This window comes from Suillus paluster, assembly GCF_016628075.1.
Source record: "Suillus paluster strain FC165 chromosome Unknown EDB91scaffold_184, whole genome shotgun sequence".
Taxonomy (NCBI): domain Eukaryota; kingdom Fungi; phylum Basidiomycota; class Agaricomycetes; order Boletales; family Suillaceae; genus Suillus; species Suillus paluster.
This window is the reverse complement of record NW_024537744.1, coordinates 1-15,927: the sequence shown is the minus strand read 5'-3', so window position 1 is coordinate 15,927 and position 15,927 is coordinate 1. Positions and strand designations below refer to the sequence as shown.

At 47.6% G+C, this 15,927-nt stretch overlaps 1 protein-coding gene across 1 annotated transcript; it reads right to left on the bottom strand.

Moving 5' to 3' along the window:
• Positions 1 to 4,639: 4,639 nt before the first annotated feature.
• On the bottom strand, positions 4,640 to 5,342 carry EDB91DRAFT_1088323 (uncharacterized protein; the record flags this gene model as incomplete). The annotated part of the gene is made up of 4 exons (XM_041316403.1): positions 4,640 to 4,730; positions 4,789 to 4,861; positions 4,988 to 5,265; positions 5,290 to 5,342. 4 exons carry the CDS (start codon positions 5,340 to 5,342, stop codon positions 4,640 to 4,642), a joined length of 495 nt encoding a protein of 164 aa, XP_041169438.1.
• Between the last annotated feature and the right edge of the window lie 10,585 nt (positions 5,343 to 15,927).

Genomic DNA, 15,927 nt, shown 5'->3' with positions numbered 1-15,927 from the left:
AGACTCCAGAGTGGTAATGATGAGGTCGGTCGTTCAAGTGATGGGATTTTGTCCCCTTGCACTACTATCGTCTATTCGTGATGAGCCTCTATATCATGAGTCACACTGGCCGAATTTACAATCCGCTCGGCAGACATTAGATTCATGATTTGTGAACTTCAACAGAATTTGATTAGGATGCTACTAGTAAATCTGTGAGCTACAGTATGTACAGAGAATTATATAGAAATAAATGCAAATCATTAACACTGTGTAAAATATTGCTGAGGGAATGTAGTGGATGTGGATATTGATACATAGATGGATCGTGAAGTCCATGACATCAGGAAAAGCCTCCTGAGACAAATTCAATTGAATCACAGTAATACTCGATTATTATCACAAATTCTCAGCCTTGGGAAAATTATGGCATGTAGAAGTACTTTTGTACCCCCTTGACAATAATGCATAGTTATCAAGAATTAGTTGATATTTCAAGTGATTGTTGTGAATTTGTTAAGACCGTGCTCAGGGGTAAAGCGGAGGCTGGGGGGCTTGGCTTCAGCTCGTGCGCTGCGCCCCTTACCCGAGTACATGCCCCTAATTTTGGGATGTAGTCTGATGCGAGTTCTATGAGTTCCGACAGGACGTTGGAACGGGGATCCTCTGAAGGAGGACCGTCGGACTACTAGGTGAGCACGGGAGAGTCGGGCGGGGGTTCCGCCCAACAGGAGAGAGGCGGGGGACTACTGGGGTCGGAACCCACAGTAGGAACAGAGTGGGAGGAACTGCTCGGATGAAGTCCGAAGCAGAGCGGAACGGAGGGGACGGATGCGAGAGTGCGGGGATTATTTCCGATGCACAGGAAGTCGGACGAGTGGAGGAACGGAGGAATGTAGGAATGGGGGGACAGAGGGACAGAGGGACAGAGGGACAGAGGAACAGCGGAACCCACAGTATAGCAGAACCCGCGGAATAGCGGAACCCGCGGAATAGCGGAACCAGTGGAACCAGCGGAACCAGTGGGACGGAGGAACGGGGAAGCGGGGAAACGGAGGGTTGGAGGACAGTCGACCTAGGGAGTCAATCCCCTAGGCCGGGAAACAGGAGTTTGACTTGGGAAAAGCTTTAAGTCAAAGGGCAGAAGAGCAGGGCTTAGAAAAGGTAATATTCAGACTGAGTATCTACAGACAAATGTACATATGTTTATATACTCTAAGTGATGAGCATAGCATAGCAGAAGGCTATGTGCTGAGTGTACAGGATTACAATAGGATGACTGGGACATACGAGAATAAGGCTCGGGGAATAGTATGTACGCGACAGATCAGAATCGCTAGGGTATAGGGATTACCGGGAACCCGAAAAGCGGAACTATAATACTAAACAGGGATAGGACCAGTTGAGTGGTTCCTAGTCTAGGAGTGAACCGGTGAGGTGGTCGGATGGGCTAACACGAGCGGAACCGAGGCGGTCGGAAAAGCGGAGGGAGTAGGAATAGGATCGGGCGGACCGATAGGGTGGAGGAGTGGAACCCCAGATAGGGTCGGATGGAAGGGGTATGGTGTCGGAGGACATAGGGGTAATGTCGGAAGAGCGGAACGGAGTTGGGGCGGAGGTAGCAGGGCTAATCCTGCTGAGATGCACTTTGTGCAATGTTGGGAAAGGAGGAATGGAGTGGACAGGGAAACAGGGGGTTGGGCCAGCAGTGGGGATGCTCATAGGAGGTACTGGGGGTACTCGGATCCGGTATATGACAGAATTGCAGAAAGTATATGTTGAAGCAAATCATGTGCATCAGACAGTGTTACAAGAAAAAATAATAGCATTTGATTAAAATATGTATATAAAAGTGACCAGAAATATGTGGACTAAGCAGCTGAAAACCAGGGTATGCAAAAAGTAGTGATCAATGAATCTGCACTATTTACAGGTATAGATCAGCACCATACTACACTGTGTGTTGTTCAAAAATTCCAGCGGCAGAGAAGACTGAAGTGGCTGGAATCTGGGGGGGCTGAAAAACTCTGCCATCTTCACTGCAATCAAGTATCAGTCAGCCATGAAAATGTTGGAAATCTAGGGGTCTAAATTTTTTTGCCCACCTTCAACACCATCAAGTATTGGTCAGTGGTGACAATGTTAGAAACTTGACCCCTCAATTTACTGTCATGCTCAAGATCTGCTAAACACTTATCTAAGTCTAAGAAAGGAAACCAACTGACCTAGCGCCCTGTGCAGTGAACAGCTTGAATGCACTAGGGGCCAGTGGTGGTACTTGGTACCATAAGGTGCTGGCGGAGTTTTAATCTATCTTGCTCTCATCTTGCATGTCGATTATCTGGCTTACCACCATGTATGGCCTTACCCATACGTGTTGACAGGACCACTGATTGAGCTGATGTCACTCGCTGTCTCAGAGGTGAGTCTCATTCTTGATGCTTACAGTTCATATATGCACTGACTACTAGTTGAACATTGAGAGAACAACCTTGGTCACGACATATCTGAGGCATGCATACACAAGGGAGGTTATATCCAGTATGTGCAGTTGCCATGTGCAGGCTCTCACTGTCATATACCGGATCCGAGTACCCCCAGTACCTCCTATGAGCATCCCCACTGCTGGCCCGACCCCCTGTTTCCCCGTCCGCTTCATTCCACCTTCCCCGACAATGCACAAAGTGCATCTCAGTAGGATTAGCCCTGCTACCCCCGTCCGACCCTGTTCTGCTTTTCTGACGCTACCCCTATGTCATCCGACCCCATACCCCTTCCATCCGACCCTATCTGGGGTTCCGCTCCTCCGCCCTATCGGTCTGCCCGATCCTACTCCTACTCCCTCCGCTTTTCTGACCCGCCTGGTTCCTTCAGTTCCGCTTGTATTGCCCCACCTGACTATTAGTCCGCCCAACCGCCTGACCAGTCCACTCCTAGACTAGGAACCACACAACTGGTCCTATCCCCGTTTAGTATTGTAGTTCCGCTTTTCGGATCACCGGTAATCCCTATACCCTAGCGATTTCTGATCTGTCACGTACATACTATTCCCCGAGCCTTTTCTCATATGTCTCAGTCATCTCTCTTGTAATCCTGTACACTCAGCACATAGCCTTCTGCTATGCTATGCTACTTACCTAGAGTATATAAACATATGTACATCTGTCTGTAGATCCTTAGTCTGAATATTACCTTTTCTAAGCCCTGCTCTTCTGTCCTTTGACTTAAAAGTCTTTCCCAAGTCAGACTCCTGTTTCCCGGCCTAGGGGATTGACTCCCTAGGTCGGCTGTCCTCTGACCCTCCACTTCCCTGCTTCCCCATTCCTCTATTCCGCTGGTTCCACTATTCCACGGGTTCCGCTCTTCCGCGGGTTCTGCTATTCTGCGGGTTCCGCTGTTCCTCCATCCCCCCATTCCTCTGTTCCTCCACTCATCCGACTCCCTGTGCATCGGCTGCACTTTCCCGTGCGTCGGATCCAATCCCCGCACTCTCGCATCCATCCCCTCAGTTCCGCTCTGCTTCGGACTTCATCCGAGCAGTTCCTCCCACTCCGTTCCTACTGTGGGTTCCGACCCCAGTAGTCCCCGCCTCTCTCCTGTAGGGCAGAACCCCCGCCCGACTTTCCCATGCTCACCTAGTAGTCCAACGTCCTGTCAGAACTCATAGAACTCGCATCAGACTACATCCCGAAATTAGGGGCACATACTCGGGTAAGGGGCGCAGCGTACGAGCTGAAGCCAAGCCCCCCAGACTCTGCTTTACCCTGAGCACGGTCTTAACACTCACTCACAATGATTTCTGGATCTACAAGCATATATTCACTGATTAGCTACTTTGGTTAGTACACGAGGCTTCAGCATTGCTCAAATTTTGTCTGACTACTATAATACAGGGATGGACTACTCTTGTATGCAGATAGCTGGTACATCGTTGATTTTCTTCTTCTTTGTTTGACTAACATGAGGCCCATATAGATGATATGTGGTGGCACAAATATTGTATGATTTGTACCTGGTGTGTACCATCTTTGTAACTTGCATGTTCGTCACATCTTGACTTTCTGTACCACATAAGGCATATACTTCTCATTGTGGTCATGTGGATAGTTGGAGGTATGTACATCTATCTACCAACACCGAACCATCAACTGATAAGCACCACACATCCAGGAATGTTTACTGTTGTTATTGCTATAGTCAGTACCAGTGCCACGGGTGTAAGCAGATCATATGGGTACCACGATGATCACCCACAACAGCACTTGCAAGGCATGATTGCCAGGCTTTCAGACAATAGGCAAATGAGCTGGCGGCGGTGCAGTGCAGGGTGTCGCGTATATACTAAGTGAATTGTATTACTTAATATTCAATAATATTCATTTATTCATATATTGCAAGCAATTGCCATTTTAAGTCGAGCAGTACAATATAATATTAATAATTGCAGCTGTGGTTAACCAGGCCCCCCAGACCCAAGATATCTGCCATCAGATACTAATGGTCCAGAAGGCGTTGGTGAGCTGGCAGAAAAGCAGAAAAAACAGCCATCTCTCTGCTGGAGGAGAACAGTGGTGGAAATTTGGCGGAAACATAAGGTCCAGATTGGTTTTCTGTCATGTTTCCTCCAGCAGAAATTTTAGACAACATGCAGTACTAGAAGCTAATCCTCACCCATGCCATCAAGGTCAAGTAGTGCCAGTGCCTTTCTATGCTCATTGGCCAGATTTTCACTGCCCTTCTGTTTCAAGATCCTGCCAGTAGCATCAATATCCAAGTCAAAGTAGCACCATGCACACCAGCAAAACTTACTGTATGGCTTCATAAATGTCAGCCATCATGTAGTGAAACTTCTTTGGCACGTTCTCCTTAAGTCCTTGAGGAACTTCACATGAAAGATATATGTTTCACTGAATTGATTCCCTGTAAAGTTGAACTTCCCCAGAGAACAAAGTGTCTTCCAAAAAAGGCCTGCATAGATCTTGAAAATGAGTTAGCACTGTGCAAAGACCTAGACAGAAGGACATTACTGCCATCACAACCAATGCCAACAATAGCACAGGTATTTCAGGGCTATTGGTCTTGTTGCTCATGATTTTGATGAAGTGCCCTGTGAATTTGATGCTGATGGATTTTGTGCCATTGAAGACTCTGATATGTAATAGAAAGATCATGAGTTCACCCTGGTTAGTGCTGCCACAGTCTGGTCCAGAACCATGGTTTGAACCAGACTTTTGGTCCAGTTCTCTGTGGTTTGGTCCATGGTTGTCACACCAACCAGAACTGGACCTGAAACTGGTTCTCAGTTCTCACTCATTCAGAACAGTTCCGTTTTGGTTCAGCAGTCCTGAAACATCCTGAACCATTGTCAACTTTGAGTTTATCTTCTTCAATATCTGTCATATCAACAATCCATACAAGTCCCTTCTGCCCTCAGTTATCATCCTCCACCCTCATTCATAGTCCTCTGCCTTCATCTACACTCATCTGCCTCTAAATATGTATCTTTGACATCAGGTACATTCCTCTGCCCATGACTCAATCAAGGTATAAGGCTGTCATATACCTGATCCGACCGCTCCGACATATCAATATCCGCTCCGCCCGACCCTACATATTTCCTGCTTTCTGATCACTCCGCTCCGCTCCATCCAATCACCTTCCGACCATCCGCCCCTACGCTTCCGCTCGACTGCCTGACCATTCACCTTCCATAACATCTCCATTCAACTGGAACCTCTTTCCCCTTTTAGGTATATACTTTCCCTGTTGGTACATAGACCCTTACTTCCAGATCACCAGTAATCCCTATTACCACTCAATCACTCATCCAACGCTTACATATCGATATCCGCCCTGACACTTATGTTTTCCACTTACTACTGTACAGTCAGAACATAGCCTTTAGCTATGTACCAATTATCACTGCCTCATACTTAGAAGTATATATATAACATATCCTGTACTTAGATATTTCCTCAGTCTTAATATTACTTGCATTCTCACAGTCTCTACTCGTGAGGATTCTCTGTAGGACCTTGCTACCTCTGGACACAAGTTTCACCTTGTTGTCACCTCCGACCCTCTGCTTCAACTTAGAGCCGCGCTCTAAGTCTTCTCTATTACTCCCCCACCTCTGCCAATAAATCCCCCTGCTCCTATCCACCCTCCACACCATCCTCCGCCTTCCCGCTCCGCTCCTAGTTGGCCCGCCGCTAGCAGCATTTACTTCCCGACCCTCAAAGCAGACCTAAGCGGTCCACCTGTCCTATCGTCGGACAACGTTGGACCCACTCCAAATTCAGGGCATGTACTTGGCTAAGGGCGCAGTGCAAGAGCTGAAGCCAAGCCCCGACCCCTCCGCTACTTGAGCAGCACGGTACCTAACAAAGGCACACATCAACCCATTCCAAGTCCCCTTTGTATATTCTGCTTTCTGCCTAGTCTTAGTACCTTGTATGATCTGACTCTCGATTCCAGTCTAGCCTATTGTACACTATGGTTCATTGTACCTTTTATCATTACTTTGTACTCCGCTATGCTGTGCCACATAGTCCAAGATTTCTATAGTATATAAACCCCATGTATTCTGGTAGTGTTTCTACAATATGAATATAGACTCAAACCTAACCTAACTACCTCCAACTTGACTTGAGTCTTACTCATTGCCTACTCTGACCTCAAGACTAGTCTCACTGATTTCTGCCTCTGTCTTCTGACAGTCCTTGTATTACTTTCTATGTCAGACTTAGTCCCTCATAGCCTTACCTCTGTCAGAGTGCATTGGACGTAGTCCCTTGTGACCATACCCCTGTTGGAGCATGTCAGAGTTGACCTTCAGCAAGCCCCTATCTGTCCTTTGAGGTTAAGGGCACCATACTTGCATAAGGAGTGCAGCGCATGAGCTGAAGCTAAGCCCCTCTATAACCTCCTTCCTACCTGCTAGGCACGGTTCTGACAGTATATTCATATTTCAAACCTTACAAGTACATCATCTGTGTCCTTGTCATATACCGGATCCGAGCCACTCCCAATACCACCTGTGAACATCCCCACCCCTGGTCCGACCCCCTGTTTCCCCATCCGCCCCATCCCTCCTTCTCTGACAATGCACGAAGTGCATCTCGGCAGGACTAGCCCTGCTACCTCCACCCGACTCCGCTCCGCTCCTCCGACGCTACCCCTATGCCCTCCGACACTATTCCCTTCCCATCTGACCCTATCTGGAGTTCCGCTCCTCCACCCTATCGGTCTGCCTGATCCTACTCCCTCCGCTTTTCCGACCTGCTCAGTTCCTTCAGTTCCGCTTGTGTTGTCCCACCCAACAATTAGTCCGCCTGACCGCCTGACCGGTCCACACCTAGACTAGGAACCACTCAACTGGTCCTATCTCCATTTAGTATCATAGTTCCTTGACAAAACTTTGAGTGAAGCGGATGCGATCCGTCAGTACCCTAAGCGATGCGGATCGGGTCCGTGGATACACCTAAGTAAAGCGGATAGGATCCACACTACTCTAGATTAGCTACACTGTGGTATAAATGAATGTAAGTGAAGACATACCTCAGCCACTGCCAAAGGAGGCAATAGAAACGACTGAGGGAAAGTATGTACCAAAGCACCTCTAATATATGGGCGAAAACCCGCTTGCTAACCGACCATGCGTCTCGCCTATGAGTCCATGACTTGTATCAAACGCACTCACTATTACATGTACACCCGAAACATTCCGAAACAATCCGATGCACCTTATTACGTATCCGAGCGCATGCACTTGCATCCGGGCACGCATGCGAGTGACGGATCGTCCATATGTGCATGGACGAGCGTCGGATGGGATTCGGATACCCGCGGATGGGTTTAGGATGGGTCGGATGGATGTGGGATATCATCTGGTTTTGTCATTCCTCCTTTCAGATCACCGGTAATCCCTATACCCTAGCAATTTCTGATCTGTCGCGTACATACTATTCTCCAAGCCTCTTCTTGTATGTCTCAGTCATCCTCTTGTAATACTGTACACTCAGCACATAGCCTTCTGCTATGCTATGCTCATTACAGTTAGAGTATATAAACCTATGTACATTTGTCTGTAGATACTCAGTCTGAATATTACCTTTTCTAAGCCCTGCTCTTCTGCTCTTTGACTTAAGGGTTAACCCAAGTCAAACTCCTGTTTGCCGGCCTAGGGGGATTGACTCCCTAGGTTGGCTGTCCTCCACTCCCCCGCTCCTCCACTCCGCTGTTCCGCTGTTCTGCTGTTCTGCTGTTCTGCTGTTCCGCTGTTCTGCTGTTCTGCTGTTCTGCTGTTCTGCTGTCCCTCCATTCCCCCAGTCCTCCGTTCCTCCGCTCGTCCAACTTCCCACACGTCGGCCGCCTTTCCCGCACATCGGAACTGATCCCTGCACTCTGACACATCCGTCCCCTCCATTCCACTCTGCTTCGGACTTCGTCTGAGCAGTCCCTCTTCTACTGTTGGTTCCAACCACAGTAGTCTCCCGCCTCCCTCCTGTCAGGCGGATCAACCCCCGCCCGATGTTCCCATGCTCACCTAGTAGTCTGTCGGTCCTCCTTCGGAGGACCTCTGCTCCGACATCCTGTCAGGGCTCATAGAACTCGCGTCGGACTACACTCTGAAATTAGGGGCATGTACTCGGGTAAGGGGCACAGCACACGAGCTGAAGCCAAGCCCCTCAGACTCCGTCTTACCCCTGAGCACAGTCTTACCAGTCCTCTGTCTTGGACTTTGTCTAAGTGGCCTTGTCCACTCTGCTTCTACTGTTGGCTCCGGCTGCAGTAGTCCTCTGCTCTTCACTGGTTGGGCGGTCCAACCCCCACTCGACTCCCTCGTGCTCATCTGGTAGTCCAACGACCTGGTCAGAACTCATAGATCTCTCATTGAACTACATCCGACATTAGGGACATGTACTTGGATCCGACTTCCTGTGCTGTTGGGTCTGATGTTTTTCCCCTCCTGATGTTTTTCCCTTCCAACCTCCAGCCTACTGACTCTGACTACTTCCTCCAACTTCCCACTTCCTTTGGACCTCCGACTTCTTGTCCCATAAATATCATGAACTCCACTCCTGAAAGCAAGCAGGAATACCATATCCACGGTAGAACAAATAGCTCCATGTCACAAGTTTCACAAACAAATTATTTTTCCTACCTCAATGTTGCATCCAAATCTAATCACTCAAGTCATGTGACCACTTCATCTCTTCATGCTCATCACATCTATTACACTTCACAACAACCTCCTGTCACAAAGTCACCTGTGCCCTATGCCTGCATCTCTCCCTTCACATCGCCAATACCATGTCTGATCAATGTAACAATCAATCTCCCCCCTCAACCCTCTTCCTGATAGATCTCAGATAGATCTTCTATCTAATCTCTGTCTCTTCTTTTCCATTCTCAGATTCAGATCTCTTATCAGAACTCATGATCCGACCCCTTATGCCTGAAACTTCTCTTTCTTACTTGCCTTCCTATTTAGTTAGTTACCTTTTCTGTCTTGGTCTGTGCATGATTCTCATAGTATATAAACCCTAGTCGGTAGTAAGTAGTTCTCTAATCTAAACCTCTTGTACCTTCTGTAGAGAATCTACTTGACGTCCATCACTCACTCCTCTTTTGTGAGACTCTAGACTGAACCCTTCTAAGACACTTGTCTAGACAACTACATCATGACTCTACTTCTCTATCCTTTTTGTTTGTTGTTTGAGTCCTGGTCTGATCGCTTTGAGACATACATTGTCAAAGAGTTGTCACACTCCAACACCTGTGCAAATTCCTTGCAAAAACCCCTATCACTGCCTCTGCTCCGTGATCTCTGCTGAGGCATTGCTTGGCTTGGAGTTTCGCTCGCTCCCTCATTGAGAAACCTTGTCGATCTGTTGATCTTGACAAAGTTTCTCTGAGTACCGTCCATTGCATGAATTCTCCACCAAGTATTTTCTTCACTCCTCCAGAAAACTTCCTGACCCATGTCTTGAACACCCTATGTCCACACCACCATTGTCCTCTTCGGCTTTCAACAGAAATTCCCTCCAATACTTCCACTCCTCTGTCCCTCCAGAGAAATTACTCTGTATAGAGCTCCAATACCCCCTCAATCGAACTGCTCTGTTCATCTCTGTGTTCCCTTCATTCATCACTGATCACACAGTTGTCTCTGGTTGGTGTCTTTTCCATACCCTCACTTTCGACCTACTCCGCAAAAACTCTGATTCCAATAAACCATTCGTTGATTCCTAAGTACTTCACACAGAAACCACTATACAGCACCCCTCCACTCTCCACATCTATGAATCTCCTCCGCATCCCCTCTGACCTCTGACCTCCTATGGATTATCAACACTATATCCAGGCTCATGCCTATTCTCCATCTTTGTCCCATTTATGATCTCTGTTAGGTACCATGCTTGGATGGAGAAGCAGAGGGGTTGGGGCTTGGCTTCAGCTCTTGTGCTGTGCCCTTAGCTGAGTACATGCCCCAAATTTGGAGCAGGACTGATGTTGTCTGATGATAGGATGAGCGGACCACTTTGGTCCATTTTGAGGGTTGGGAGGTAAAAGCTTCTAGCAGTGGGCCGACTAGGAAGTGGGTGGATGGAGTGGAGGAAGTGAGTCGAAGCGGAAGGGATCAAGGGGATTGGCTTATTGGATGGAGGGGAATAAGAGTGATGACTTAGAGCACAGCTCTAAGTTGGAGCAGAGGAGCAGAGGCAACAACAAGATGAGACTTGTGTCCGGAGTGAGCAAAATCCTATGGAGAATTCCCACAGTGGAAACTGGGAGAAGACAAGTAATATTAAGACTAAGGAAACTACAAGCTAAGTACAGGATATGTTTATATACTCTAAGTAAAGAGGCAGTGATCAGGAGTACATACCATACGGCTATGTGCTGAGTATACAATTTGTAAGTATTACTACAGAGGAAAACATACGAGTTGGAGTGGATATCAATATGTATGTGACGGATCAGTAACCGGGCGGCTATAGGAATTTACCGGTGATCTGGGAAGTAAGAGCTATGTACCAAAGGGAAAAGTATATACCTAAATGGGGAAAGGGGCTCCAGTTGAATGGAACCTATGCAGAAGGTAACTGATGAGGTGGTCGAGTGGGAGCATAGGAGCGGATGCAGGAACTGACTGCATTGAGCGGAGACAGGTGGAGTGGAAGCATAAGGAAGGTGGAATAATATAGAGTCGGGTGGAGCGGATATCAATATGTCGGAGCAGTCAGATCTGGTATATGACAATCTCCGTCAAACTCAGGTCCCAAGGAAGACAGACAAATGGACAAACCTGAAATCAGTTAGACAAACATTTCTGTGATAAAGAAATCCAGAATGTACCAAAGTATGGCTAACTCAAAGGACTTCTGTCATATACCTGATCTGACCACTCCAACATATTAATATCTGCTCTGCCCGACCCTACATCCTTCCCGCTTTCCGACCACCTCTGCTCTGCCTGTCCTCTGCTCCACCCAATCATCTTCCGACCATCCACTCCTACGCTTCCACTCGACCGCCTGACCGGTCACCTTCCATAACATCTCCATTCAACTGGAACCTCTTTCCCCTTTTAGGTATATACTTTCCCCATTGGTACATAGACCCTTACTTCCGGATCACCAGTAATTCCTATTACTGCTCGACTATTCATCCGACGCGTACATATTGATATCCACCCCAACACTTATGTTTTCCGCTTACTTACTGTACAGTCAGTACATAGCCTTTAGCTATATACCATTTATCACTGCCTCATACTTAGAAGTATATAAACATATCCTGTACTTAGATATTTTCCCAGTCTTAATATTACTTGCATTCTTGCAGTTTCTACTTGTGAGGATTCTCCATAGGACCTTGCTACCTCTGGACACAAGTTTTATCTTGTTGTTGCCTCTGACCCTCTGCTCCAACTTAGAGCTGTGCTCTAAGTCTTCTCTCTTACTTCTCCACCCCTATCAATAAACCCCTCTGCTCCTATCCACCCTCTGCACTATCCTCTGCCTTCCCCACTCTGCTCCTAGTTGGCCTGCCACTAGCAGCAGTTACTTCCTGACCCTCAAAAGTGGACCCAAGCGGTCCACTCGTCCTATTGTCGGACCCGCTCCAAATTCGGGGCACATACTCGGCTAAGGGCGCAGCACAAGAGCTGAAGCCAAGCCCTGACCCCTCCACTACTTGAGCAGCACGGTACCTAACAACTTCATGCAAAAACATCTAGAACCATTTACAATCCTAGGAACAGTCAACTTCTCCCCCCATGATCAACATCTCAATATCGACCTCATCCTCTCTGAGACAAAAGATCCACTCTAAAAAGGACATTAGAAAGAATTTGAACAGCACTTGCAGAAACAAGTAAGCAGAGGTGCCAGAAATAACACTAAACACCATGTAGAAAAGGACCTCAAAGAGTGCCATTAAAAGAAGAGGTGAAGTCATGAGTTTGCTGAGAAAAAGTTCATTTTCCCTTCCAGTTATTTCCTAGCCACTAGCCTGGTCACATGACTCAGTGACCCCTCCCTTCTTCCCTACAGGAAATGCCATTGCCCTCCAACATCAAAAAAGTCCGCCTCTGTGTGGCACCCCTACCTCCACACTAGCCATGTCCTCTCCACTGGTTTATGTCCAGTCTGCTGCCCACAAACTCATTCCACTCCACCCTCGACTCAGCACTCTGACCCATTTTTATGGATACGAGCAGGCTTCTCGTATGTGTGCTCATCTTATACCCATTCCTGTCCAAAAACTCCCAAGTCAAATTACCCCATTTCATCACTTATGCCTTGCACCACACTGAACTACACTCCTCCGTCACCTTTGCCACTCTTGTGCTCCTTCAGCACTTAATGGCATGCTTTCCTACCTCCTTATGGAGGAGACTCCTTCTTTGCTCTGCTGCACTCTAGCGGTGCCCTGTGCCTTATAGTCTCCCTTGACACTGGAGAGCATCTCCCAAAAGGGGGGATAGGGACTCTGCTTGAGTATCCAACCTTGTCCTCTCCGACTCTTGAACCACACTCTGTCCCAGCTCCACTGCAAAAACTCCTATGGGTATACACTTTACATCATAGCCCACACACCTCCACCTGCTCCTCTGGTCCGACTTGGACCAGACATCCAGATTAAAGTTAAATCCAGAATGAGATCTTACCCTCCGCTTACCCTGCCCAACCTGGTCCTTACTCTGCCTCACAAGTATAGCACCCGCATACTACAAAAGGTATCAAAAAGCTATTCAACTATATTATACAAGAAGGTGGAGAAGTCAATGGAGAACTACTCTACTCCTCATCTGACCCCTCCTTGCTACTTTCTGACTTATCCTCATTGGACTCTGTCTCGTCTCCACTTGGAGAGTCCAGCACTGGCTCCACCAACTCCGCTCTCATGTCATTGCTGACAAAACTTTGAGTGAAGCAGATGCGATCCGTCAGTACCCTAAGCGACATGGATCAGGTCCGCGGATACACCTAAGTAAAGCAGATAGAATCCACACTCAGCCGCTGCCAAAGGAGGCGATAGAAATGACTGAGGGAAAGTATCTACCAAAGCACCTCTGATATATGGGCAAAACCCCACTTGCTAACCGACCATGCGTATCACCTATGAGTCCATGACTTGTATTGAACGCACTCACTATTACATGTACACCCGAAACATTCCAAAGCATTCCGATGCTCCTGATTATGTATCCAAGCGCATGCGCTTGCATCCGGCCATGCATGCGGGTGACGGATCATCCATGCGTGCATGGGTGAGTGTCGGATGGGAGATGGATACCTGTGGATGGGTTTAGGATGGGTCGGATGGATATGGGATATCATCTAGTTTTGTCACTCCCACTCAAGTGGAGTCGTAGTCCCATGGCTTTGGTAAACTTCCAGTGCTTCTTGTGCATGAGCGGTTTGGTCAGAATATCTGCTACCATATCATCCGTGGATACATATCGGATGATGGCTTCCCCGGTTGTGACTAGGTTGTCACAGACAAAATGGTACTTGCACTGGATGTGTTTTGTGCATGTGCGGAACTGTGCATCTTTTGTGAGGATGATTGCAGCTTGGTTGTCGCAATGGAGAAGGGTTGGACGCTGTTGCTTGTATCCGATCTCCGCAAAAAACATGTGGAGCCATGCTAAGTGCTGTCCCGCATTGCTGAGGCCAATGTATTCTGATTCCGTGGTGGATAGTGCAACCATGCTTTGCCACTTACTAGCCCATGAAATGGCACCACGGTTTGTGATGAAAGTGAATCCGGAAGTGGAATGGGAAGTATCTGAGTCACCCAACCAATCCACATCCGTGTATCCATGGAAATCCATGTCCATAGATATGTTAGCTCCATTGTATACCAACTCCATGTCTCATGTTGCTTGCAGATAGCGAAGAACGCACTTTGCGGCTTCCCAGTGTTGGTTTTTAGGGGCTGCGCTGTACCTGCTGAGTACTCCCACTGCATATGCGATATCCGGACATGTTCCAAGCATAGCATACATGAGTGATCCGACGACAGATAGGTAGGATACGCGGGTGCCATCTATGGTCATCTCATGACGGGTCGCATCATCATCCAGTTTTTCCACTGTGAGCCGCAGCCATGCACCATAGGCATCCACACAGGTTTGCACTGTGACATGCCCATGCACTCGAGGACGGTGTCTACATATTGTTGCTGGGACAATGCAATCTTCCGTGCTGGGTGGTCATGGCGGATCTCAATGCCTAGGATGAATTTTACTTGTCCAAGGTCGCGCATCTTGAACTGTGATGTGAGCATGTGTTTCACCTTATCCATGAAAAGTTGGGTGGTAGCAGCTAGTAGTAGGGTCGTCAACATACACTACAAGAAAACACACTTGCCCCTTTTCCCAGAAAACGTATAGGCAGGTTTCCACATCTAAGCAGGTGAATCCGACATCTCCCAGTTTTCAATCTAGGGTCTTGTTCCACGTCCGGCCTGCTTGTTTGAGTCCATAGAGTGAGCGCTTGAGTTTCCAACAGTATTCCAGGTGGATGGGTACTCCTTCGGGTGGTACCATGTATAACTCCTCTTCCAGTTCACCATTCAGATATGCAGTTGACACATCCATTTGATCTAGCTTGAGATCGTGTTTGCAGCGAGGGACAGGATGATGTGGATGGATTCAAGGTTAGCGACAGGTGTGAAAACTTCCTGATAGTCTGAGCCCCTTCAGTGACAAACTCCGTATTATACGAGGCAACTGATGTGCATAATATCCCGTATAACACGGGCCAGCGGACCATGGGCCGATGATGAAGATATCCTCGATGTTAACAGATGGGCCGGGAGGGATATTATTACCGATGAATATGGGTGGGCCCATCTAGGTAATATGTAGAGTAGGATGGACATGTATATTATAGACAGGTGGGCCAATGTAGTGGTATTATTATATAAACGGGTGGGCTGAGGAGCAGTTTATTATATATGATATAGACGGGTGGGCCGAGGTAGGTTATATTACATAGACTGGTGGGCTGAGGTAGTAAGTATATTATATAGATGGGTGGGCTGGAGGAGCAAGTTTATTATATATGATATAGACGGGTGGGCCGAGGTAGTAGTATATATATAGACGGGTGGGCCGGCGTAGGGTATATTACATAGACAGGTGGGCCGAGGTAGTAGTATATTGTGTAGACTGGGTGGGCCGAGGTAATTGTTATCATATAAACAGGTGGGCCGAGAGAGCGATTTATTAGATATTAATATAGACGGGTGGGCCGAGGTAGTTGGATATCACATATACAGGTGGGCCCAGATACATATCATATAGACGTATGGGCCGAGGTGGTAGTATATTATATAGATGTATGGGCCGAGGTAGTAGTATATTATATAGACGGGTGGGCCCAGAAGAATGAGTGTTATAAACATCAGTGGGCTGAAATAGTTGGA